This window comes from Dromaius novaehollandiae, chromosome 18 (assembly GCF_036370855.1).
Source record: "Dromaius novaehollandiae isolate bDroNov1 chromosome 18, bDroNov1.hap1, whole genome shotgun sequence".
In the NCBI taxonomy this organism is placed as follows: Eukaryota; Metazoa; Chordata; class Aves; order Casuariiformes; family Dromaiidae; genus Dromaius; species Dromaius novaehollandiae.
In genome coordinates this window covers 2,921,301-2,948,380 of record NC_088115.1, presented here as the reverse complement: position 1 = coordinate 2,948,380, position 27,080 = coordinate 2,921,301, and the positions used below count along the sequence as shown (strand labels likewise).

General features: G+C 37.4%; 1 protein-coding gene across 1 annotated transcript in view; it reads right to left on the bottom strand.

Moving 5' to 3' along the window:
- Positions 1 to 27,080, bottom strand: part of TBCD (tubulin folding cofactor D) — a 125,213-nt gene that overhangs the window by 92,668 nt on the left and 5,465 nt on the right. Inside the window, exons 5-14 of the mRNA XM_064522457.1 lie at positions 25,827 to 25,928; positions 24,761 to 24,907; positions 23,898 to 23,953; positions 19,846 to 19,978; positions 11,933 to 11,978; positions 9,549 to 9,681; positions 8,217 to 8,359; positions 7,311 to 7,371; positions 6,723 to 6,797; positions 3,340 to 3,434 (exon numbers count right to left, since the gene is read on the bottom strand). Of these exons, the coding sequence (XP_064378527.1) occupies positions 3,340 to 3,434; positions 6,723 to 6,797; positions 7,311 to 7,371; positions 8,217 to 8,359; positions 9,549 to 9,681; positions 11,933 to 11,978; positions 19,846 to 19,978; positions 23,898 to 23,953; positions 24,761 to 24,907; positions 25,827 to 25,928 (991 nt within the window). The remainder of the gene's footprint in view (positions 1 to 3,339; positions 3,435 to 6,722; positions 6,798 to 7,310; positions 7,372 to 8,216; positions 8,360 to 9,548; positions 9,682 to 11,932; positions 11,979 to 19,845; positions 19,979 to 23,897; positions 23,954 to 24,760; positions 24,908 to 25,826; positions 25,929 to 27,080) is intronic.

The window sequence follows — 27,080 nt, the reverse complement described above, 5'->3', positions numbered from 1 at the left end:
ACACCGATCTTCAATTCAATCTTTCATAGGGAAAAGCTTCTCATAGATTGTCAGAAGACAAAAATATCAATCTGAGATTGAACAAAGGGAATGCGGTAACAGAAAGTTATCTCAAATTATAGATATTTCAGCAGGGCAGCGAGAAAGTACGAGGTATCAAGTCGTACATTAGTCTGCAATGAAAGGAACATCCATCTATCCAGGCCAACTTTCAGGCTTTCAGCTTAGGGACAAATGTTACTGAATTCACAATTTCTGAACATGAAATTACAGAGTCTAGTGTTGTTGCTGCTGTTTTTAACCACATTAAGCTATTTGTCTCACTAATCTCCCGAAGCAGAAAGTTTCACAGTTCCTCTTACCCATTATTTTCAAAAATCCCATATATCTCTTTTCCTGTTAATTTGAATTTAAGTCAGCACGAAAGAATAAACTTGAGCACTGGTGGCTTTCCATACAACTACAGAACTTATTTTTCACTTTCTCTATACAAATCTGTTCATATAACATGCTCTAAAGGTGAAGTCTACCTCATCAGCATGCCTCAAAATTGCTAAAAACTGGGCTGAAGGGAACCTTGAAAGTCAACTATTTGAGCTACCTTCCATACCTACGATTAGCCCCATTTCTGTCATTCCTGACAGGCAGCTAACTCTGTGTCCATAAACAAATTATTCCAGAGCTTCACTTTCTTTAGAATAAGAAATTCTATCCTGTAACACCTATCTAACTACTCTCTTCCTGCATCTTGTACCCATTACCTGTAGTCTTGTTCTGGTAACAGAAAACAATTGTCATAAGGAAAAGTTTTCCTTTAAGGGAAAAAAATAAACTGTCAGCTTTCTCTTCTTTCAACCACAAAACCTTAGTTCTTTCAGTCTGTTGTCTAAAATGCAGTACCACGAGTCATAATTTTAGTATCAAGTAGGATGGAAGGATTACCACACTCTGTTTATGACTTCTTTTTCACCATCGTGTCCTACTGAGATAAATGGAATTGACTGATTGATGTGGGTGACCCACGTGAACTCTTAAATCCTTTCCTATGTAACTGCTGCCCAGACAGTCATTCCCCATATCTCGCACTGTGTAGGCACTTGGTCCCAGCTAGGAATAGTACTTAGCATCGTCCTAATTTCTTAGATCATTTTGTGAGGACAACTTGAACATAAGCCTATCTTGCAAAGTACGCCACAGTCCATCTTAACGCCACTGTGTTAGCTTCTCATCCAAGTATGAGAACTTTGTCTTCTATCCCTTGTCTTTCTTCAAATTACTACATTCAACTTTGAATTCCTGCAACAGTGGATTGGATAACTTACATAAAGCAAAACTGAATAACACAGGCTTGTAAATTAAACTGGAATATACTGTATTTAGTATACTTATTTTTTTCAAATTAATTTTAAAGGAAAATAAGGTCCACTAAAGCAAAAGGAAAAGAAAAGGAGAAGGCACTGTTTTAAGTGTGCTATGGTCATTCTGCAGACCAGATCTGCTGACCATTAATAAAGGTTTGACTGAGATGTAGGTGTAACATGTTTTCTTATCACCAGTTATACTCTTCACTAGCTGCATTCCATTTAATGTCCAAGTCTTTCCAATTTTTATCCCAGCAAACACAGACTATTCTCTTTTATTTATCCTTCATAATCTAATTAATATCTGCCTTCTGTACAATTCATTCTTGAGTCTCAGGTCACAGGAGTTGCAGTTTAGCCAAGTTGGTTTCTGACTAGGTTTCTTACCCATCTTTTCACATGACAACAGTTTGAACCCTTAGCACTGTTTTATTAAAAAACCTCCAATTCACCTGAACTTTTTTTTTCCTCACACCTTTATGCCTATTTCTTTCCCAGAAACACTTTGTTGCTATGATCCTGTCTCTTCCTTGCCTCCCCATCTCAGCTTTATATTCGTGCACCATAGTTACAAAAGGCTAATCCTTAAGCAATTGGACAAATCAAAAATACACATATATACACTTATGTATACTAAAATCACTTTCACAGACAGCAATACATTTTTACAGCACCTCTGCAGAAAAAGGAGAAGGTAAAGGATACGACTATAAACTCTGTTCTACATATGCAAATACTAAACCCAAGAAATGAAAAGATATGGCTTCAAAGCACAGCTTAAATCACTGTCAGAGCTAGGATTCAATCATGTCTCTTTTTTCAGTCTTATAAAATTCCAAACTTGAACAAGCCCTTTAGAATTTTTTAATGTTGAACCTATTACATTAGGCTATTCTGTTTCCTTGATAGAGGTCTACTGTTTCGGTTCTATGAAAGCTAAAATAAAGGCTTACCTTTGAATGATTACCTGCTCTTAAAGTTTTTCAACCATCTCATCTTTACAAAAGAGAGGCAAGAGTAATTAGAAAAGGGAAACCACCTAAAAGCTACCTAAGCAAAAATTATTCAAAACATTCAAAACAGATACTATTTGGACCTTTTCAGGGACACTGACTAATAAACTGTATTAGACATATTTTACAGTTCTTCTGGAACAAGTCAACAGATCATCAAAATAGAAAAGATGCAGCAACCTAACTTACTAATACAAAATACCAGTTTTGAAAATTTGTGCTCAGTCTCTCAACTCACACAAGAACAGAAGAACAGCGACAATACCAAAAGAACCACATAGCCCAAGATCCTGCCTTGAAAGCGCCCAGTAACAGATGTGGACTATTACATTCTGCTTCTGTCATTTAAGTTCTGTAATAAGTTGACCAAAATCACAAGAGAAAAGTACTACTTGCACATTAGTACCTTCATACTTCAACATAGGTTGATGCATACAGAACACACAAAGAAACAAGCCCTTCTATCCTGTTAATAATTTCTTTCCATCCTGATACTTCACAAACCTATGAAAAACTTAAACAGTTCACTTCAAACTAGCCTCTAAAATTTAATCAGAAACAAACAGTATAAACTACCAGGTTTAAAGTGAAAGTTAGTCATCAATTATTTACTATATTCTATGTAAATAATGACACTGACACAATATAGCGACATACAGAACTATTTTATGCAGCTGCACAAAGAAACAGAGGAGGGCGGAGGAAAAAAAGAAAACCCCAAGAAACTAATTTCATTTTGGAAAGCAAAATTTATTAAGTATTAAAAAGGCACACCCAAGACAATGCTTTTGACAGAAGTATCTTAAGTATCCCCATAGGCATATTTTTCACTCTAGAATTCAATACTGCAGTCATTATTCAGCCCTTCCGCATCAGCAAATTCCAGTCTGTTGCCACATATTAAATCTCTAATACTATAAAACGTTAATTCATAAACTTATGAACATTCAGCAACAACAACTCACCATCTGAAATTCGGGAAGGGAGTAACAATCCTCTCCTGCCTAATTCAGCCAGAGCCAGGCACCCGCCATGCCATGCGTTGTCTGTTTCCTGGAAACTAATTTTAGAACAAAGACAAGTTTTGTTAAAACTAGCTTTCCCTTTTCGGATTTCATTTTTCATGGTGAATTCCTAACATTTTGAAAGACACATAATCCAAATCAGCATGTGCTTATCATGTTGTTATTTGTCAGACTTTTAAAATATAGGAATGACTGGTTGAATGTGTTTTCTTTCCCATTTTGTGCAACATTAATATTGCTATAAAAATGATCAAGTAAGCAATGATCCAAAAAAAACCCAAAGCAAACAAACAAAAAATTATCAATATAAATGTAACCTCACTACAGAAGAGGGCAATACAAGAAACTCTTCCAGAAAAAGAAAACAGCCTTCTAGTACGCCGGCAAAAGGTGCAGATTTACAGAACAAAGGTGCAGATTTACAGAACATTCCCAAATAACTAATGAATTTAATGCCAAATACAGTCCTGAATTAGTAAAAGAGGTTCAAGTGATAGTTTACAGTAAGAAAATTATATAAGTTTGTGCATTTCAAATTAGCACTGGTGTTTGTACGCCTTTAAAAAACAGGAAACAAAAGAGTGACTTGTAGTGAGCATAGCAAAAAATAACCAGAAACAATGCACATTTTTGGAGGACTGGCAGATGAAAGAGTGAAAAGGGGCAAGCTTGTGTATTACATGACTACACATGCAAAAAGTTCATTTTGTATTAAACTAGCAAGAGGAATCTAAGACTAAAACATCAAACAGCCAAACTAGGTCACACCAAAGGTTCCTCTTTCCCAGTATCCCGCCTCCAACGCGGACCAATAGCAGATGCTGAGCAAAGGTGAAGTAGAAAGGATCATTCCCTTAGCAGCCTCCTCCCAGCTTTGGCAATCAGCAGTTTAGGGACTTCCCAAGCCAGAGGTTACAGGCAGAATGTCATGTTTAATAACTGAGACTCTCTTCCATTAACTCGTATAATCCCTTTTTGAACTCCCTTGACACTTCTGGCTTCCCTAACATCCTGTGGCAATGACTTCCACAGTTTAATTATAATTGTGCAAAAACGTACTTCCTGATGCTTCCTACTTCTCATGTTATGAGAGCAAAGAGTAAACAATTATTTGCTTTCCCTCTTCCTTTCATATCCATTATTTTACACATCTCCATTTAGCACTCAATGATTTTCTTTCCAATTGGAAGAATCCGCATCAGTTAAATCATGGCTCTTATGAAAGTTACTCAATGCTTATCATCGTCCTGTCACACCTTTGCACTTTCACCAGTTTTCATGCATCTTTTCTGCAATGAAGTAGCTCGACCGCTCACAGCATTCATGTGAGAACATCTGAGAATTATACGTTAACACGGTGAGCGTTTCAATTTCGTTATGTATTCTTTCCCTAATAATATCTAATGTTCTGCCTGCCTGCTTTTCTTCTGACAGCCACAGAGAACTGGATTGACATTTTCACAGAACTATCATCAGTGACTTCAAGATCTCTTTCCTGAGCAGTAATAACTGCTTTAGAGTTAGCTGTGTTTTTCTCTAAGTGCTTTACTTCGCACTCACTAGACGTTTTCCTTCTTACGTCACGTATTGCCTACTTACCTAACTTAGACTGATATGACATTCTCTTTTCAGTCACCCTTAGTTTTCACTGTATTCGCTAACTTAAGATCTACTGATTTCATCACCCCGTTGTTCACCTTTTTTCCAGGATCATTTATGACCATCTTGAACAGCATACGGCTCATACAGATCTCTGTGGGACCATGTTGATAACCTCTCTGCATGGCAAAAAATATCACTTATTCACTCCCTGCTTCTGTCTAGTCCATCTACTCATTAAAAATCACGAGTGACTGACTTATTTTTATTTTGTTCACTAGATATTTAGTGAAAAAAATACAGAAGAGATTCCCTCTGTCCTTGCCTACATTTGCTCCCAAGCGTTTCTGAAGAAAGCAGGTCACTAAATTACTAGTTGGATTACTCATCCCCACAACTTGAAAAACAAGGAAAGAAAACACAATGAGTACAGGCCTTTGAAGCTCCAGGGATAATTGACATCAGCAGCACCTCTAAAATTAACCACAGTAGCACAGTGGAAGTATCATGGCTAAGCAGGTACTTTCATGGCAAGTTTTTAAGACTTCATAGCTTCTTTTTTAATGTCTTGTCCTTGAAGTTGATATTTTTAGTTGGTACTCTCAACCACGAGAACATTTTTGAAAACTGAAGTACATTTGAGTGGCAAACTCAATACTGTCAATATCTTTTGCAAATTAAGAAATTATACTTTTGGTTCCTAGCTTCATCAAAAACCAGATGGTTCTTCACAAGCTAGGAATGGTTTAAATCTTAAAGCTCAAGTCCTTAATGAGGACTTTATGACTAACTTGATGTAAAATAAGCATATCATACTTGTTTAATACTTTACTCCTTTACATGCTCTACCTGGATGCAGAAGTAAGACATTCAACAACAATAAAGAACATCCTAACAGCTATACCTGATCAGACCAAAGATTCAGCTAGCCCAAAAACCTCTCTCTGACACAGGCCAACAGTAGAGGCCTATACTATAGCATAAGAACAAGGCAAGTATACAGGCAAGTATACGCTCTCCAAAACACTTCCAATCTCTAGCAATTTGTGGACAAATTCACAGAAAAGAAACCATCTTTGAACATGCATATACTCTTAGCATCCACAACATGCTGTGGCAAGGACTTTTTATAGTTTAACCATGTGCTGTGTGAATAACCTACTCCTTTTGTTTGTTCTGGACCTACCACCTATTACTCTAGTTTGTTTCCTATAACATAAAATCCAGATGGCAACCATCTCCATGCCATTCATGATTTCATAAACTTCTGTCACACCCCTCTGATTCATCACTCTTCCTAGCTGTTTTAGCCTCCCCTCACGTAAGGGCTGTTTCTCATCTCTGAGGATCCTCAGCACCCTTTTGAATATCATTTCCAGTTCTACTATGCTTTTGAAGATGAAGGTATCAGAACTGCACACAACATTCAAGACATAAGCACACTAGCAATTTTTAAAGCAGCAAGTTGATGAGTACAGTTTTTTGCAAGATTCAACTTCATTCCTTCTGCATTATTGTAGAATGGGGCCAGGATGAAGGATTAGGAACAGTTTCTTCACTGAACACCCTTAGCATACTCATGTCCTAGAGGATTTTGAAATCTGGCAGAAGGAGGCAAAAAAAAAACTTTATAGAATTTTAGACCTGTCTTCCTAACTGCTATCCTCCTATTCCAGAAGCAAACATGTTTCAGATGCATGTAAAATGTGAAGTAAGATTTTTACCTAAAACAGTCCAACAGAGACCCGACCACATCATCTGCTAATTCTTTTGGAAGTCTTCCAGTTATTCTACCAATTCTACAAAAGTTTAAAAAAATAAATAAAAACACATAGTGATTAGTACTGTATTTGATAAACAAGTCAAATAAAAAATTTAGTTACCGGAAATTTACAATAAAATGACTGAATTCAAGATGACAATGCACTCCTCTAACACCATTACCCTGAAACACCAATCCCAAGCTTGGAACAAAAGCTACACAATAGCACATTTAACATAGAAATAAAATTTTTAAAGTAGAAGAGACAAAATGTTTCCAAGAAATGGTACTTGACACCCTTCAATTCAAGTCCTATCCAGAATGTCTGTTCCCAAACCTAACTGCAATTTTCCTGAAGACTACCCCACTTTCATATACATCCAGGAATAATAGCGATCATGGCTCCATACCATCAGCTGTGCTGAAGCCATTTGAAATAACTGTGAATATTGAGAAGACACATAATTTATCAATCATGGGATATATCAGACTGATATTCTAACTTATTTGCTTTAGTTTATTAGTTTTAGAGTAACCATAAAAAACCTACCCTTTTGCTGCAGACCACCTGACAATAGTGTCTTTGTCTTTCAGTCCCACCAACAATTGCTCTGTGGATAATTTTATTTAAACAAAACAGATTACTCTCATTTCTACGACAACAGAAAGATTTCTTAAAATTTCTTAAATTTTTTTTTGAAATTCACTTCCCTCCTAAGTGCCTCCTAGTTTAAACAACACTTGTACTCAGATTTCTTATATTTGTAACACACGTACGTTTTGAAATCAAAGAAACAAAAGAGACATCAAAATTGTTTTCTAAAAGAGGCATTGGTTTGAAATTTTAAGTACTGTGGCAGATTCAACAGGGAGAATGGTGATTTTTTCAGTAGTTCATTCAATTACTCAGTTATAAAAGTTTTCTGATGTAATTTATATCTATTTATTCACAGCATATCCACCAGCAAGCTGGCAGAGGACCTGTATATATACATATATATGTACTAGTAGAAAATGCTGTTCCTTTGATACTACCGCAGCTTAGAATTTTCAACTGTAATTCTTTAGCTTTCATGTAACACAATTTATTTCATTTTTCATTACTACTTTCAATCCATCTCCATCAATTCATTCCATATGCCAAAGGCTCAAGAGATTTCTTTCCTATTACCGGACAAAAATGGTCACATGCATTTCAACGACTCCATCCTCCACCCCCACCCCCCCAAAAATGCTATGGAGCATTGCATTTTTTCTTGACATGCTGAAATGCAAAACATTTCACAAAATACAGTAACTAGTATTTTAACCAGTTGCACACATTGCAATTCTACAGTCTTTCGAATTTGTCACACTAGTGCAGACAGTTACGATTTTCTGAATGCTAAGCAGGTTGTTTTCCAATGTATATTTAGTTAGTAAGCATTACAATAATTTCTGTCTAGTTTTAACACACCTACAACATTTTCAATCTCTCCTGGAATATCATATTCCTCTTCATCATCAGCTTCAACAGCAGCAACAGTTATCTTTTGATTCTGCACAGCTGAACCCTGAGCTTGCAGATTGGCAGCCAGAGATCGACAGCCACGCTGGTACCTGCACAAGAAACAGACACAGTTAATTTATTTTTCTGATTTAAGTTCCACCTGAAATAGGTGCACACTGCCATAAAGCCTTCTTGACAACCTACTACACCTACAATGTACACCTTTTCCAGTTACTTAGTAATTGTTGTGTACGAAGGGGAAAGTATCCCAGTCTCCTTCCTCCTGACCCCGTTTGTCTCTTTTCCAAGAGACCAAGGTGGTTCCCGTGCAAAACTGTTTCATACCTTTCATCGTCTCTCTCCCTTCCCTGTTTCAATATAACCTACTTTCCACTGCTGACAATAAAAGAGAGGCAAAATTCTCACCCCCTAAAAACCCTTCCAAAAATTAAAAAAGAAAAAAAATTACTAAAAATTGTTTTAAAAATGTTAAAGCTAGCTCAGTACTTTCTACACAAGCTGTACTCAGATATTTAGCCTGCGGTATAGATACATTCTTACAAAAGATGCACTTTACAAGCCAAACTGACTTTTGCCATTGGGCAAGGTACACTCTCCAACTAAAAAGAATTTACTATGCCTAAGGACGTTCTCAAAAGTCGGGAAAAGAAATACAATAAAAAACAGTCACCAACGGAGCCTGCAATTTTAAAATATCAGTGCGAGAAATCTGAAAAAGAGTTTGCCCTGTGGCAATAAGTAAAACCAGACACCAGAACCTGACTAATATGCAAAACTAAAGTGGGATTGCAAACCACTTTTCCCCTGTGAACTTTCTATTGAACCAGGGTAGAGCAACGTAATGGGAAAGTTATGCTCACTCTTATGGAATTGAACTAAATCAACTGCAGTAACAAAGGTCACTATCTTCCCATCTTTACCAAGTTATACATTATATAGGAACAGGCTTCTGCTTGTATAATGTGCAACACAAAATGTCAAGAGACTTGGCTTGTCACATCATTGGTTTACCATACCAAAATTTAAAAGAAAATACAGGAAACTAAATACAGCAGAACTATTCTCCTTTTTCCAAACAATTCAAATGAAGGTTGGCTTTATTCTCAAAGAACGTGTTGGAAATGGTGGGGGGGATATTTTTCTTTGTTAAAGGAGGGGCCAAGGGGCTGGTAGTCAAAAGGATGGAGCTAGAGTTTTTAAAGTTTTTTGAGTGCTTTGGATAATTTTTTCTTTTGTTTTTTTTTCCGGTTTTTAATTCTGTTTCAGCTTTAAACTAACCTCCATTTTGCTACCTTCGGTTTCACAAACGTCAGTCCGAGTCGTTGAACAAGTTTCATCCCCAGCTTGCGAAGAACCATCTGATTACTTCCTGACAGCTTGCAGTTATCGAGACACTCAAGTACAGTAGCAGCTATAAAAGAAAACAAACATGCTATCACTGGTAATCTAACAGAATGAGGAGTCAGAAAATCTAATTCAGTTACTCCGCAGCCACTTTCTGTATACTGAGCAAGTGTCCACTTTTCTCATTTATAATTTTCAGGCAGCTCCAACATAACTCCTCTGCCCACAAAGTTTTATGAGGATGAACCTCCATAAACATTTAGAGTGAGAAATTCTGTGCATGTGTAAACAATCAGCAAGAAAACCTTTCATTTGAACACATCAAAGCCAACAAAATTATTTTTCAGCAAAGTGGAAAACATGGACTAAGGGAGAGGCTTGGATTAATGAGTAAAAAATTGCAGAATTCAAAATTTTCACAAGGAACACATTCCTGCTACAAATAAAATAGCCTGTTTATATTTGCAGCCTGAAGCAATTACTGACTATTTCAAAGAATGAGCCTAAGGCTGATTAGTAGTTAATTTGGACAAGCAGCTCAAGCTCTGAAAGATCTATCATTCTTACTATAAGCACTGCAAATATGGGATTATATTGGCAAGAAAGGTTCGCAGCCTCTTATTCTAGTCTCATATCAGGGCTTTCAAATATACTATGAGATGAAGGATTTAACAGTCATTCTGAAGCCTGAGCAATAATAGAGCACGTGACTATAAAATCTTCCCAACTTAAGAAAAAAAAAAACTTATGATTAGACCTGACATATTGAGAGATTAATAAAATAAATATAAATAGACAAAAAAGTAAAGCCAGTAATGATTATTTCAGTATCTTCCAGTACTTGGATTTTTTTTGCAATTGCTAATGCTAGACACTAATGCTTTAAGAGGAAGAAACTGCAGAAACAACAATATTCACAGATAGAAAAATTTTAAGAATATTTAAAAACCTCTTTCAAGTCCTGCCAGCTCCTGAATCACTAGAATAACTATAGCCCCATGCAAATGCTTTCAGGACTAGCACTTATTTTTTCCTCTAGTTCTGTAATGCAAAAGGTGGCTATTCAAACAGTATCTTCTTTTGACATTCTTCTATTTTTTTCCCCATTTGGTCCTCAGAACTATTATAAACTTGCAATAATTAACTATCTTTGATACTTTTTGTCTCTCACATTTTCTCTTTCCCATCAGTTTCCATTTCAATATTTCCTTCTAAGTGGTGAGGATTTTGCCTTTTCTGTAATAAACTCGCTCACGATATGCCTGTGACTTTCCTCAAGTTATCAGATTTGTAACTACTTAATAGTCTTTGTAGATGCCACAGACCAAGACATCTAATTTTACCAACAGGATTAATGTCATTAGCCAAAATTTCTGCTTTTTTTTAATCAATTATGACAATATTTTGTTGTACAAATGCATCCTTTTAAATTATAAAATATAGCGAAACACAAAATTATATCTAGCCTGTTTATAATTCTCGTCATTTGCCATATTGTTACTCCTCTTTAAGCTTCCACACTGCTGCCTGCTATGCCTACGCAACGACATTTCTCAGTATCTTCTATTTGTTCACGATCAGCCTGTATAGCACATCTGTCATTCTCTTCTGTTTGTCTTTGCTAGCTTATCTCCACCTTCACCTGTATCTCAGGCATTTTGTAAGACAGCATTGGCATGTCATGCTCAGTAACTGGGAGAATTACACTCTTTCCAACTCTAGATCTACAAAGTTTCTTCTTTTAAATCAAAACAATTCCCTAACCGCCTGCATGTCCTCTTTTCGGGTGCCAGTCTATCCCTAATTGTATGCACCATAACCTCTTCCACTATAAGCTTTTTCTCATTCCAAGAGTACCGCTGTATCGTTCCAGTGGGGTCCTGTACACAGCAGGTTCTTTAAACTTGGGATTTCCTAACTCCTGTGCTTATGTTAAAACTTAAAGATTTTTTGCAAACGCTTTGCAAACAGCAGTAGTAGGTATAACACCCCAGAATACATTCTATTGAATTTCTTTAAAATATTTGTCACATCTTATAGGTTTTATGTTCTGCGTTCGGCCCTTGTATTATGGTAGTGGCCAACCTGCCAAATCTCTAATAGTTTGACGAGATGTTTCAATACAATATTCCTCAGCTGCACCTTCTGCTCCCTTAACTTTGTCATCTCTACTTTTTTTTTTTTTTCTTATTTTGCATGCTTTATAACTTTCCTATTGATTTCACTCTTTACATCACCTCTCTTTATTAGTGTATCTTTCTCCTCCAATTTTTATTAGGATGGCTTTAAAAACAAAAATCAGGATATCAGAGACGTACCATATGGTAAACAATCTTCTCTTTTGCCATGTTTAAATAACTGTGCCTGCGAACAAAACAGGGAAAAGAAACATGAGACTGTATAAATTCTAAAGCAAAATATGCACCAAGCATACGGTTCTAAAATAGTTGTTTATGTTCCTGCAATAATATGTAGCATTCACTAATTTATAGAGCATAAAAGGAAGACAGTGTCAGGGTGTAGCCCTGCTTCTAAGTCGATACAAGTCAAGGCTACCTAGCCCAGCCCTTCCCTCCCCTCCATACAATCATGCAGGCAGTCAACTCAGGCAGCTGAGTTAACCAAAAACCAAACACTCAAGAGAAAGAAAGAAAAGGAAAAAAAAAAAAGAAAAAAGCCATTAGTTTTCAGCCAGCTCAGCTCCCTGAACCACCCAGGTCAGCTCTTGGTCACACAAGCTCAATGCAGGTGCAACCACAGCAGCTATTAGCTCCAACAGTTCATGTTGCTTTCAACCTCTAAAAAGTGAAGGAGAATTTGTGGGACATGAATAAAGACAGATGAATTAGGAGAACCACAGCCTCGTAATTTAGACAGAGGCACACAGGACACATCAACGCTCACTGCTGAGAAGCAGGACAGGTGGACACACATGAGAGAGCTTAGTTCTCAGCAGTAATCAAACCTGCAACGCAGGACTTAGTAAAGGCTAACGTGGCCAAGTATTTTACCTTGTTTTTCTAACAGCTTTTGAAAATTCCATCTTAAACTGGACAAAACCAGCCTACTTGGGTACTAAGAGCAGCAAAACAGCGTTAAATATAGCTACAGATACCTGCAGTGAGAGCAACGGCGGAAGCCTAGACACATTCCAAGTTACATTATGCAGCACAAGCTACAGAGTTCTCCAAGTACTGCGAGCCCACTACAAACATGGGGCATATCTTAATTCCTGTGCCAAGGGATTTAAAGAAGAGTTCAAGCATTTAATCCTGCAAAGGGCTTCCCTAATAATTTTTATTATTACAGTTAAAAATCTCAGCAAGATGAAGCCTCAGTACTACAGTAAGACGAATGGACTACTAACACCAGACAAAAACACGTTACAGAGTTAAAGTTGCCTCACTTCTTAGTATGCATCAGAACTACTGTGTTCAGTTACTTATTTTTCCTTTAACTTTGTCATTCACCAGAAGAAAACCTTCCTCAGCCTGCCTAGGATTTAAATGAGAACTGAGACTTACCTTAAAAACATGTTCTTTCTCACAGATACCAACTACACATATGCCTCCTACACTGCAGGTGTGGTTAAAAGCAACAAGGCAGTAAAAACACCTTTAGGCTATGTACCTATTTTATTTTGTTACTAAACTGCGTTTTAGGATGCTAAATTAGCACTTCTGGTTAGCTATACTACAAGCTGCATAGTTGAATTTGGTAATAGATATTGAATTACTTCGGTTTTTTAACACCTTCCATCAGTACCTAGACCACTGTAAGGCAGACTTTAAAAAATAAATACAATTACAAAGCAGAAATGCTACAGAACTACTTCAGGCCTATAAAAACAGCTAATAGAAATAACTACCAATGCAAATAGTATAAATATAGCGTAGCTTTTATTAAGCTACCATATCAGTATCCCCAAATTTCCCCCCCCAACACAAAGGAAAACTCTGCTCGTACTGAAATAGCCCCAAAAGAACAAAGAAAAGCAAGACTAAAAATCTGCAAATGTTTGGCATAATTGACAAATCTAGACTGAATTATTCGGATTATGTTCGAGCATAGTTAACACAGTATGATTCCTGAAGTGTCCGTAAGGCAGAGAAGCAGCTTTTTAACACAGCTCTGGGAATGCCGCTTGAGTAATGCATTTGGGGGTCTGCCTTCTCAACAGACTGCCTGGGAGCTCCTGCAAAGGAAGAATGCAATCCTCAAAACATCTAAGCTTTCATTCAGTATTTTGTAGTTCCTCCGCTCTGGCGCCTTCCTACAAGTTTCTCCATTTGCCTGTGGTTTTCACATCCTCAAGGCCAACTTTGAATTTCGGTCCGACTCCTCAGGGAAAGCCTAGCTAGGAGGTGTCACCTCGTAAACAAGATGTGGGAAGACATTAACCAACACACAAGCAGGAAATGAAAAAAACAAGTCTTTAAATGTTTTTAGAAGACATTTTAAAAATGCTTTTCTAAAGAGAAAAGTTCTCTAGTAAGAACATTATATAACTTGAGAGCTCAAGATAGATATATTAAATTTAATTAAGAATATACGTTCTGCATCTGCCTATACAAACCTTTCTCTATACAAAAAACATAAAATATATGAATGTTTCAAATATCCAAAAGCTACAGCTATACAAATTACAGTAATTCACTCCCTTATTTGACAAGTTTAGCACATGATTCAGACATACTCTCCTACTCCTGAACGCGGACTAAGGGATTTTATTCTAACAACACAAGTTTTTAAGGGACGTACAAATCAACTGAAGAATGCTGTAGCAAATGTGTTACAGATTAATAGCTAAACTTAAAAGATTGGAAGCTAATATTCATATATTTTTGTTCAATAAAATATCTGCTACCTACTGATTTTGCAAAAAACACAGCTGAAAATGGAAAACATCTGAAAGGAAAAAAGTTCTCTTTGCAACCACTGAAGTACATGGCAGGTCAAACATAATCTACCAGTTTATCAGTGTCTCAATAGGTGATACATTAGCTATTTCTTTGTATCAGATAAAAGTTTAATAGCCACTATTACCAAAAAACAATACTTACAGAAGTGGGTAATAACCAAACTGAAAACTACTCTTTAGATACTCAACAAAGCAAGAGATCCAGCTTTCATGAACTTCTGCTTTAGTGTAGAAATGTCAAGCTTTCATGACTTCACTGCAAACCAAAGCAGCATGCAAAAACATTCACCATCCCTAACCTCCCGAGCTTTTGAGCTTACTAGATATATTTTTCCAGGGGAAATAAAAGGAGCACTTTAACTGATGTTGGCCTCTAAAAGCAAGTCACGTATCTTCTCCTGGCATGTTCTACTAACTCTCATGCATGTAAGGCAAAGTCACTGTCTCAGAAAAAACCTGCAGCACACGGAGGTCACTCTAAAAAGCAAAGTGCACATATGCATCACTACAAATGAAGAGAAAGCAAAAAACAAAAGGGAAAAAAAAGGACAAATCAGCATTAGATTATTCAGTTTAAACTTCCTGCCTTGAAGGAAGAAAAACATCCGAGGTACACCATTTCAGAAAAATCTGATACAAACAAAATAATTAGTAAGCTTGGTTCGCCGCCTGTATAGACATATTGGTGTCAGCAGCTAATAAGATCGAAAGTAAGGAGCCTGTCTATTGGAGTATCCAAGCAATCAAGTTACGCCATGGTCTTTCCACTTTAATGAGGACACACAGCATACACCAGCTTACCCAACCTGTTGAAAAGTACGCAACTCCCTCTCTTATAAATAATTAAGCCACCTACAAATTAGAGAAAATCAGTGGTGTGCAAGCAGTGACGACTGTCAAGTCTGGTTTTGCTTTAGAAATAGCATGGTGCAAGGAAAACAAAACCTAGTTTCTTAGTAATCATAGAAGAGACACACCACACCTTCCAATTGTCTGCATAACCCACTTGAAGCCCGACCTTTATGAGCTGGATCAACCAGGATCATCTTTGGGACATATTCCCCAAGCTATACAAATCACCATGAAGGGCGGCCTGACTGTTTGGTGGCAAGTCTGTCTTCCTGCCGAGCAGGAGAGACGAGTCTGGATCTACCCTCTGGTCGTAATCAACCAAGTCAAGGAGAGGGGAGGATAATTCCAGGCTCTACAGGAAGAGAAGAAGAAGAAGGTACCTTTCATTACTCTGGAGCACCCCCTAGTAGTCACAGAAACATCCAGGCCCAGGGAAAGCTATCAACCATTCCCGCCTGCAGCCTAGACGTGGGGATGTAAACAGGGTGAGGGAGGACACGCAGGCGGAAGGATGTCTCATGTGCTGTACGGGCAACTAATGGTGAAACAGATCAGTTGAGGCCCCTTGCTCTTATTAAATATTTGACATAAACTGTACTCCTTCCAAAGACTGGATGTATTTGTCAAGGTGTTGATAACGCGACTACCAATGCGGGAATTAAGCTGGCAAAGTTCAATACACTGCGCAGTTAAATGGGCGGCAGAAAGAGTTAAACTTTCATATGATCTTCATTATTTAGCAGTTGAAATCCTGCAGACTTTAGAGTAACACACGGAGAGGTAAGAGAACAGTTCCTGTCCATCTAAACAAGAGCACTGCCGAAATACACTGATTTAAAATGCTTCAGAGAAAAAAACTTAGCAGCCCGAGACAGCGCTACACTCCTGCAAAAGAAAGACATGGGCTAATGGTAACTGAACCTTGAAATAATCACAGCACTTTTTGCTGAGAAGGAAAAAATTTATAGGTAGGAGACAACACAAAGTTGGCTTACTCATTCAGAAAGAAAGAAGATACAGTATTACCAAAAAAATCAGGGCCCCTGCTATCTTCGGGGAGGGGGATAAGAGAAAAAACGTCTTTCTTCCCTTTACGTCTGCCCTGCTTCTCGTGCAACCTTTATCACCAAACCATTAAGCAATAGCATCTTTTTAAAAACAAAACGCCAATGGACAACCCCGGCATCGCTAGTTGAGAAGGCCAAAAATACGGAGACTTGGGAAACGTCCTGTTTGGAAATGTTCTCTTTCTGTGCCTCTGGGTCTGAAAGAACGGAGCTGCAGAGTTCTTTCTTCCCCGGAGCAAGATTTACATAAGCACGCAGCTATTGCTAAATAATCTCTGCAGTAGAGACAGCTCAGGGAAATGCCTCGTTCTTAAGGCTCTCGAGTTTCATCAGATCGCAGCGCAGGGCGTTTTATTTTTTTTAATTATTACTCACACTTGTATACTGAATCACTTATAAAACAAATAAGGTTTAATAAGTTTCAATGCCCCAGGCTACCTCAACATGATGACATCTCTGTCACGCAAGAACTGGGAGTGCTACGCCCTGCAGCAATAACTAAAAAGCTGTTTGATATAATGGCAGGTTTAAAAGCAAACCTCCAGACCAAGAGAATTTAAAATGCAGGTTCTTGAAACAGCCTAGATGTTTTCTTCCAGTGAACAAGTGTTATAAAAAAGTTAGCAATTTCTTAGAAATCCAGCATTTATAGCCGTTTAATTAGCTATCCATATGAACTATCCAAGTGCCTAAGTAAACTTAATGCAATGCTGCAATTTCAGTTGCAATAAAAAAGCAGCTTGAAAAAGCGAATTTGAAACACTGCAAGCGAAGATTCCTGCTCGTGCACACCTGTTGTGAAATGATATATTACTGACGACAGGTGTAAAGGGAAAAAAAAAAGAAAAAAGCATCAGTGGAATTAAAATGTGTAATGCAGGCTGCGTGTTTCAACAGGAACCATGAAACAGTAGTACTTGTTCTACACACAACGCTGAGGGAGATTAAACAGTAGCATACCTAATCACTGAGACTTAAGGCCATGAAGAGGCAGATCAAAGTGCAGCAACGTAGACCTACTTGCCGCGTACCTAACCTGCAGTTTCAGTTCATTGAAATGCAAGAGTTTCGTGCTGTTTTAAAACGTTTTTGCCATTCCAGTCTCGCTGCAAGCTCTTTCCTACATGCAGGCTGCAAATACCATAATACCATAATCCTTCTGAAACCCACTCTAGCACGGGCAGCGCCAAACTGATCTGATGAGGAGAGGGAAAGACTTTTTCCCTCCACCCTGGAGGGAAGTATTACTTCCCCCAAAACCTGCCCTGCTCTACTGACCAGGACTGAAAAAACGGTTGTGTGCCCCCGCCATTCAGAAGGAAATGCCCAGGCAGGACTAATGCTTTACTCTTAAAATGAAGAATTGCTGGAGGAATTAGAGAACTAAAAATTTTAAAGCTTGTTGACACAAGCTTTAGCTGTCCCTCACCACGATGCGTTCTGCTTTCCACAGTGAGCAATGATTTACTTTGCTTCTGTATGGACTGTTAGAATTCTGTATGTTTAAGGGAAAAGGTTTCCTTATTTTAAATATTGCTTTTATTTTTGGCTAATATTTTTGGTTTAACAAGACACTATTGTTAAAAGCATTTTATAAAATTCTTAATATTAAACTCTTAAAATAAGTATTTCCTGCTCCACTTAAGCATGGCTACGTACACAAACACCTCCATGCATATCCTTCCAAAAACCTCTAATCCCTAATGATATAATTTATGCTTGCATTGTACTAACAAAAATTAAAAATTCAAGACTGAATGCAGGAAAAGGCTTTAAAAATTCAGCCTGCTCATACCTACCAACTGGAACACGAGGTACGAGCACTAGGACACAACTGAAACTGGTTTGATAGGTAACTTCTCCTATCTGACGGTGGGGGGGAATCATATAAATGCAAGCAGGCAGGCTTTTGCTTCCAGGTATATTGTATCATGTTCTAGTTTCGATTCTACTTGTTAAGTATTCACCTGTTTCGCTTAGTATGCACTAATGAACAGGTGGATAGAGCCAAAGTCAAAGGAATTACAACAAAACACTAACGTATTATACATCCTACAGGTCTCATCATGCACCTAGAACAGCAAACAATCAGCCTCCTTTCCAGATCTGACAACAAAATGATGAAACATCATTGTGTCTTTTGAAACACACTGCAATGCATACAAATAATGCTTCCTCTCGCTTAAACAGCAAGTTCTAAGTTATTCTAAATATAGATCATTTCTCCTATCTTCTGATTTGGAAGAGCTGCTGAACAAAAATACACATGCACTTTTATGTCAGAACTTTGCTTTGATGTTTAGTAACATACTGCATAGAAGTCCTCATAGCAATTATTTAAAAAGAGCTGCAAATTTATGCAAATTATAGAAACTCATGAAAATGCCAGCAAATCCTTAAACCTGTAAGGCTATACAAGAGCATGCTATCTGACAGCACTTGCACTACACCTTGACCTTGGTCAACAACAAAAACAACAAGAAACAACTCCCCTTCTCCTCCCCTCCCCATACACCCCCATTACTCCACCCAAAAATATTTGGGCAACAAAATCAGAACAGATGCCAGAACTGTTATTCAAGTATATCAAAACACACACAGGCCCTTTTAAGGGCGTCAAACTACAAACACAGACTAAGCTGTTATAAAAATATATTTTTTAGAATGTAGCAGTGTGACCATATTACTATATGATCATGTAGTTCATGTATTAAAGATTTTTTCCTATGCATAGTATATTAATTTTAAAACACAAACTAAGGATTCAGCTCTTGAGTCATGAACTTTTAAAATTACACATGGCAAACAGCATTAAACAAAGCACTTGTTCAGATTAGCACAGAAAAACACAGGAAATTGTGAATTTTTTCAGCCTACTCAAAGACACTGTCCAGTAAGTGTAGTATGTCTGAGAACAAATATTTTAGTTGGAAAAGAACAGCCAACACTTTCACAGATCACTCGCATTTTGACTATCCATTCTGAAAAGTCTAGGAGGGGCCACTAATGTATCAAAAGCCCAGCCCCTTTGTACAGTTCTGATTAAATTTTCAAAGGTTTTGTACAAATCCAGAAAAAATGAATTATGAAATGACTACTATAGATATAATTAGATTTTGAAAGCATATTTTGAGAGTTATTTATCAGTACCTGTACTGACAACTTCATTTTCATTTGTTGATGATGTGTGCTTAAAGACAAAATACCTATGTGGAGGTTACATCTTGAGAAGTGTTTTAGAGGACATTCAAGCTTTATATTACCTTATTCTTTTTTAATAACAAGGAACCTCTCGGTGCCTTTGCTATTAAAGGTCTACCATAGCAATATCATATAGAAAAAATTAACATAAATACAATCATCTATCTTTTAAAGGAAAAACAGTATTTACCAGGGCCTGGAGCATGCCATTCACAACAACAGTCCCCTCCATGGTCTGAAAGGAGGATTTAGATAACATTGAAAGTGTCCAGTCAAGGAAATCTGCCATTCTTTTTTGCCTGACATCAGGGCGGGCAATAAATCTGTCACAAAAAAAACAAACAAAAAAAAACCGACTGCAGTTAGTAACTTTATGATTCTCAGTGAACACCTCATTTTTCCTGCTATCCAAACTGGTCGCAGCTCCCAAAGGCAATTCTTCAGTGGACATTTTCCTAAACCGCTAAGGGTGGGAACATCCCAAACATCAGCTGTTTAGCCCTTCTGTTCGTGAGCAAGGCTCTGACCCAAACTTTGACTTACAAATATACCAACCTGTTAACTGGAATTCTAAAGATTTCTCATTGCATTTGTAAAGCGACAAACTTTACAAAGTTCCTATATAAAATTACTTTCATGAGAATCAGTGAAAAGCAGAAATGAATACAGTAATTCTCAACAAGAACAGCTACTCTGCAAATCTGAAAATCTGCTCAAATCGACGATGGATCCGTACTCCACGTCTATCAGACAGATCTGTTTCCGAGGCCGTAAAGAGCAATCATCCGAGGCAGACTTTTTTTTTCCCGATTTTTGATTAGGTCAAACACTTATCGTTTATCACACAGGGTGGGTCAGGAGATGCATTTTCATCCATTTTACAGAGGACCAAAGAGGTTCATGATGGTTAAACTACCTCCCTACACATATAAATTCAGTCATCACCTGTGCCAGCCAAGCCAACGACTTCAGGCATCTAATTGATTCTTTGCAGCACCTAAATGTTAGGTCTGTGGTCCAGCAGAGGGATTCAGACTAAATTAAAAAACTTTGTTCACAATACAATCAAAGGAAACAAGAAGGTATATGGCAAAGCCCACAAAATACAATTTATAGCACTTAAAAGTAGGATATGCAGACAGCCCACGTCTGGTTCGTCTATACACCTACTGATTGAATATGGAACTACACTAAGAGCTAATTAATGGGGAATATTAAATACAGAGAAAGCAGGAAACACTGAACAGACATGTGATCACTTGATTCAAAGCCCATGACTACTTCTGTTCAACAACAGAGCAATGAGTGAGGAGGGACTGGTTAAGGGGTTGTTTTTAATTTTGCTTTGTTTTTTCTTTTAATAGAGCAGCAAGTACAAAGTCTTCTTTTGCACAATAGCCCGGGAGTAACAGAAGTAACCTGTAAAGCAGGCGAGCTGGTTCCTAGACCCATTCTCAGCCTGAAGGAGTTGAAATCTTCATTTGCCAGAGGAGGTGCCCTAACCTCCTGACTAGGAGCAAGACAGGGATAAGCCTAACCTCCTCCTCCTCCTGCAGCCAGGTCACCGAGCAACCAGAAGAGGGAATTCATGGAACAAACTCCAGCTCCTTTGCCTTACAAAATGGGAATGACTTGGAAAAAGGAAAATCTTGGATCTGGGTGTTTCTGAATTTTACCCCCAAATTCATAGACTCTTTAGAGCAGGAACCAGAACCTAGACTTTCCCTTCGTCGTCTTTTCTTTCTCTCACTCCCTAAGGAGTTTCCTACTCAACGGGCTACAGTCAGAAACCTGCATTTTCTCTCTCTACGGGCAGCAGGACTTCGGCATTCCTGCCTACCTGCTAGTCTAACTTCGAGAGGATGAATGAAGAGAGATCTCATCTCTATACCAACTCTACACCCTGCTCATCAGAGAGTTTCTCCGGGATAAAAGAGCAGTGAATTCAAGCGCGCTCAGGCCAAAGGCCTAGGGCCTGGGTTTTCTATTTCCTGGTGAAGTGTTTTAAGCATTAGGCTACCTTGAAAACGGTGTTTTCATAATAACTAAATAACTATATCTAAACTAGCAGTTTTGCTAGTTTACTAAACAAAAAAACCCTGCTAAAATAGCAGCTAAAACTGCTCAAATAGCAGTTTTGCTCCTATTACAGTCTTAAACACCTTGATCCAACTGGTACCAGAAGATATTCTTAATATTCATTAATGCATCCAATCACCTTATTTGTTATGAGCATATATTTTAAATAAAAAATTAATTTAGCCAATAAAGTGGAGGAGAACGGAACACAAGACAACTGCTAACAACATATCTGCATAGTACCCTACATGGGGATGCAAGGCACTTATGAAATCCTCCTTAAATCCAGTTTTGAACACTGCCTAAACACAAAATTTTGCTGAATGCTGTAATCAATTACATTACTATATATGTGCTTCCATAAGTAACCTATTTTACAGATATCTTGGAGTGTAAACGAAGTACAAATTCAACTAGTCTAAAGTGGTGAAAGAATCTTTTTGAATTAGTCATCCTTATTTGAGGAGAATTCAGGGAAGTCACCAAATCCAGGCAATTCCTTCAAGATGTTTGGTATGTTTTGTGATTTGCAGGTTTTGGGGGAAGCAAAGAAGAGAAAGGGCACATTCAGGCACCTCTGTTTGCCCACAAATGACTCGCTGTGTCACACTTTCTCCTGAAATCCTTATGCTTCTGCCACCCTGTGATAAGGCAGGTGACCAATGCTGATGCACAGAACAAGACAGGCAACCAACACTGATACTCTGGATTCTGTTCCCAACCCCTTCATTAATTTTCCGCATGACAATGTCACTCCAAAAACAAGTTTTTGTCTTGTCATCAGATTCACAGCTTCAGCATTATACTCAATAAAGGCAAATTTCTAAAGCATTGTAGGTCCTGTGACAGAAGTTCAAAGTAAATTTAAAATAAGTACATGGGCAGTTATTTCCCAAAAAAACAAAAGTTAGGATCTTCTCTATTAAAAAAAGTTGTATCTGACAACAGTTTCTATACAATTAAGCCTGTAACTTTGTGCCTCCTTCAACCTAAAGAAGAATGTTAACACAGGTTCTGCTATTCAGACTAGCTACCTACATCCGCTCTCAGCATTTAATCTTGTTCCACCCTACAGAGCCTCTGCTCCTAGAGCTACATTGGCAAAACTATGCTGGCAGAGCCCCCTAGCGTAGAGGCCGCATATGCTAGTATAGATATGGGATGTGCTAGCATAAAGATTGGGGGGGGGGGTTGTTTATTAAAAAAAGAAAAAAGTAAATCACAAACTGAGCTGATTAAAGTTCTTTTCTGACAGATTATGCTGGAATAAGATATGTATACTATCACACTTTAGGTTCTTTATCATTTACTTTCATATGCATCACAAATGAAAAAATACAACCCTTAGGAAATCTATATATTGTACTAAATCATAGCTCACGGTCACTAAGAGATGCAAGGCCTGGTCCTCCACTGCTTTACAACTCCTTTTCTCATTTATGCAAAAGGCATAAGCTAACAAATTGTCATGGTAATATTTTATATGTAATCTATTCCTATGAAAGTGATTAACATAATCTCTTGTTTTCTAAAACGCACTAATTCCAATCTCCACTAAAACGTTAGGAGACGAGAGAAGAGATATAGAAGCTGATCGTTTCAAATTTATAGCAACCCTAGCAACATAATTACTGAAGTGATGCAAAAAAAATCAGAACAACTGCACCTCTGTCACAGGGAAACTGCTTGGTGTCTGAACACATAACTGAATAATTTTAGAGAGGCTGTGATGTCTCCATCCTTGAAGGTATTCAGAAGCCATCTGGACACAGTCCTGGGCAACCTGCTCTAGGCGACCCTGCTTGAGCAAGGGGGTTGAACTAGATGATCTCCAGAGATCCCTTCCAACCTCAGCCATGCTGTGATTCTGTGACCTTTTCTAAGTCCCTAGAAACCAGGGAAAGCACTCTGAACAGTATTCTGTCAGCAGTAAAGAACTACAAGTATCACTTCCGATAGATACCTGTTTCGTTGGTAAACAGAAGAAAACATAACATTTCCAATCATCAGTAGGCTATTCACAAGTTTAGCATCTCATATGCAATTGCCAAACTTTCAGTCCTCCCAACACTATCATTAGTAATACTGTCAGCTTGAAAAATGGCAGGAGAGAAGGGCAACCGCTTTTTTCCTTTTTCGACAAGAAGCACAAGAGAGACTTACTTTGAAACCAGTACAGCAGCTGCATCTCGAGCCTTATCACTGACAACCAAGTAACACTAAAAGTAAAAGAAAACCAACTGTGAAAGAGTTCACACATGTAGATTTAATAATGCAACCACATAACAACTTTGCACATGAAGTGCTTACAAACATTATACTGAGCCTAAAACAGTCATAAACTAAATATTCTATTTAACAAACGATATCCCAGACAACAGTCTTCCTTCTAGTGCCTTTCAAAGCACATTTACATTTACTGAAATCTTAAATTACAGTTGTACTTGTGCTACCACATGTCTATGAGTGATAAGTCACTTAAGAGCTGCTACTGTCAGAAGCAGAAGCTGTTCAGGTATGTGTGTGTTGTGGGTTGTTATTTATTTTTATCTTAAAGGGATTACAAGTTAGCCATTTCTGTTAATGCTCACTGAAAGTTTAGTATCTTCACCGAAAATTTTTCCTGCAGTCATAGCTTCTCAGAGATATGTTACTCATCCTGAACAAATGGTAATTTCCTCTATAAATCATCAAACCTGGCTTTCAGGAAAACTAGCTAGTATTTTCAAATTTTAGAAGCTTATATAGTAAAAGCTTATATAGTAAAAAGCATACATTCATACTAGATAGTCTTAAGATAAAACAGTTTATTACCTTAGAAAAAAAAGGAACAGTCTCACCTGACATTAAAGAATCAAAGAACATATTAAAGATTCTAAAACTATGGAGAAATTCTTTACAGATTAGATATAGAAAATTTTGCCTTTAGTATTTGAAAAGATCACAATTTATTATATATTGAAAGATTAAGCCTAAAAAAAAAATAATCACAGGTTTGAATGTATTACAGGATGTATTATACTTACTTTTGCTATTTTAAGTATGCGATCCATTGTTGGTATTCGAGCATGCCCTTCTTCAGAAAGAATATTTCCATCAAAACGGGCCAGATCAAAAGGAATCAAGCATATCATGGAGAGCCATAATAAAAGCATATAACGAGTCTCCCAAGTCTGGAAAAGAATGGTAAAATAAAATATGCACTCCATGTCCTAGAACATATTCCAGCAAAATGGCCTGGAGCACAGACTAGCCACTAGCTCCCAGACAAAGCATGACAACAGAAAAAGACTTAGAAATATGTTGTTCTTTCTATTTTCTCACTTACTGTTTTCATGGGCTTACTGAAACAACTGTTTAGAGAGAGACAGGAAGAAACTTTTACAGAGCTTCTAAGGTAAGGTTTCACCATAAAAGCTAATACATCTTAAATTGATGCTTTGAGTGCATAAAAAGAATACTTATTCCATGAATAGTTATAAGAAAAAAAGATGACCTTAGTTTTGTGGAAATTGCTCTTTAAGAAACAGAAGCTGTACAACTACATTAACAACAAAGGCAAAGTGCTCAGAAGCAATAAAGCATATTAAAAATCAATTCAAATCTAAAGTACAGAATTTATTTCTAAGATTTTAAAATAATTTAATTTTGCTCCTTATAATAGATGATCATCACTCTTAAAATTCATCAATCTCAATAAGCCCCTGGGAATTTTTATTTTTCCTAATATGAGTATGAAATATGATATCTCAATCCATGCCTAAAAATACTTTGCTTAAATATTTTCTCCAATCATAATTCTTGCTCAGAACACTCTCAGCCAAAAAAACCTTTTACCTTTTAGAAGTTCTTTGTCTTTCACTGTCTTTCCTTTTACTGTTGTTTATACTAATTTCTTCCCTCATTTCTAAATCTGTAGAACACATCCAATAAAGGAAAGATACAACGAGGCTTCTCCCTCAATTACACAATATTTCTTTTCTGACAAGGTGACTTCAATATTAAATCCAACTATTCAGTTAATATTTCTTCTTGCAGAATTTTATAGGAAATATAAACAGAAGTTAAACAGAAAGCATGGCTACTTCTCACCTCGCAGTCTTTTGGATTCTGGTCCACAAGCATATCCAAAACAGGCTGTAGATCACCTACTTCATGAGGAAATAGCGGGAGGAAAAGTTTGTACCCTCTCACCTACAAAAGAAACACTTTCACAATTTAGTAAGCCATCTGCCATCTTCAAGTATTGAAGAAAAAGAAAAGAGCCTTTGAGGAGCTTCTTGCATATGATCCCCATGTATTAAGAACCTTAAGAATATGAATTCATTTCTTAAATACTTCAAGGTTTTTGAGTTTTTACACGCTTACTAAGAATGGAAGGAGGGACAATTCCTTAAAACAAACTCCTAAGAACTGGCTCAAGAGATGATCAGCTCCTGCTCAATGCATATTTACATTTCCTTTTGGCACACAGACTGCTGAAAACCTTCACTGAACCACCGTATAACTGTACAGTCCACCTAAATTTTCATCATAATTTTTTTTTAACATTATGACTGTCATTTTATCATTAAGCATCCCAGTGTCTGCAATTTTTTGTTTTCAGACCTTGCTCTTTACTACTCTGGATTATCAAATACCATCAGCTAATTATATCACCACTCTGTCCTCCCCTTTTTACAGATCACTTAGAAATATAACCAAATAACACAGGTCCCAGCAAAGACAGCTGTGGGACTCCACTGACAGTTCTCTATTTTCCTACCTTTTAGCCAGTTTAAAAGAAACTTCTTTAATATCACAGAAGCTTATTTTCTTTTAAAGTATCGGAGAGCAGGTCTTGTAGAATGCCTTTTCAAAATTCAATCTGCTCTAAAACCAATTTTAAAATTCAACAATACACTAGTCACCTTCCAGCCTCATTCCTTCTAACAGGGGTGCCCAACCTTGCAAGGGTATCATTGGTACAAGAGGACATATCTGGGAAGAAGAACCCGAATCTGCTTTCCACAAGATATTCCTCCTGCTCAACAACACTATTCAGCGATGTCTCCTGGGGTCTCATCAGCGAACTTCTCTACCTCCCTGAGCTCAGCTAACTCATAGAAGGAGCAAAAGCAAAATTCTAACACAAACTGAAGCACATCCAAGGAGCTGGTGGAAGAAAAGTAGAAGAAAGCAACAGCAAGATTACGTCACAAAAAGAGAATCAGAATGGAATCAGATGGGAAGAACTGATAAAAAGAAAAACAAAAGAAACAATGCATCCTTTTGCAAAAAAAAACTACATATTTATCGCATTTAGAGGACAATTAACTACCCCTAAATTCTTCCCAATGTAGACAA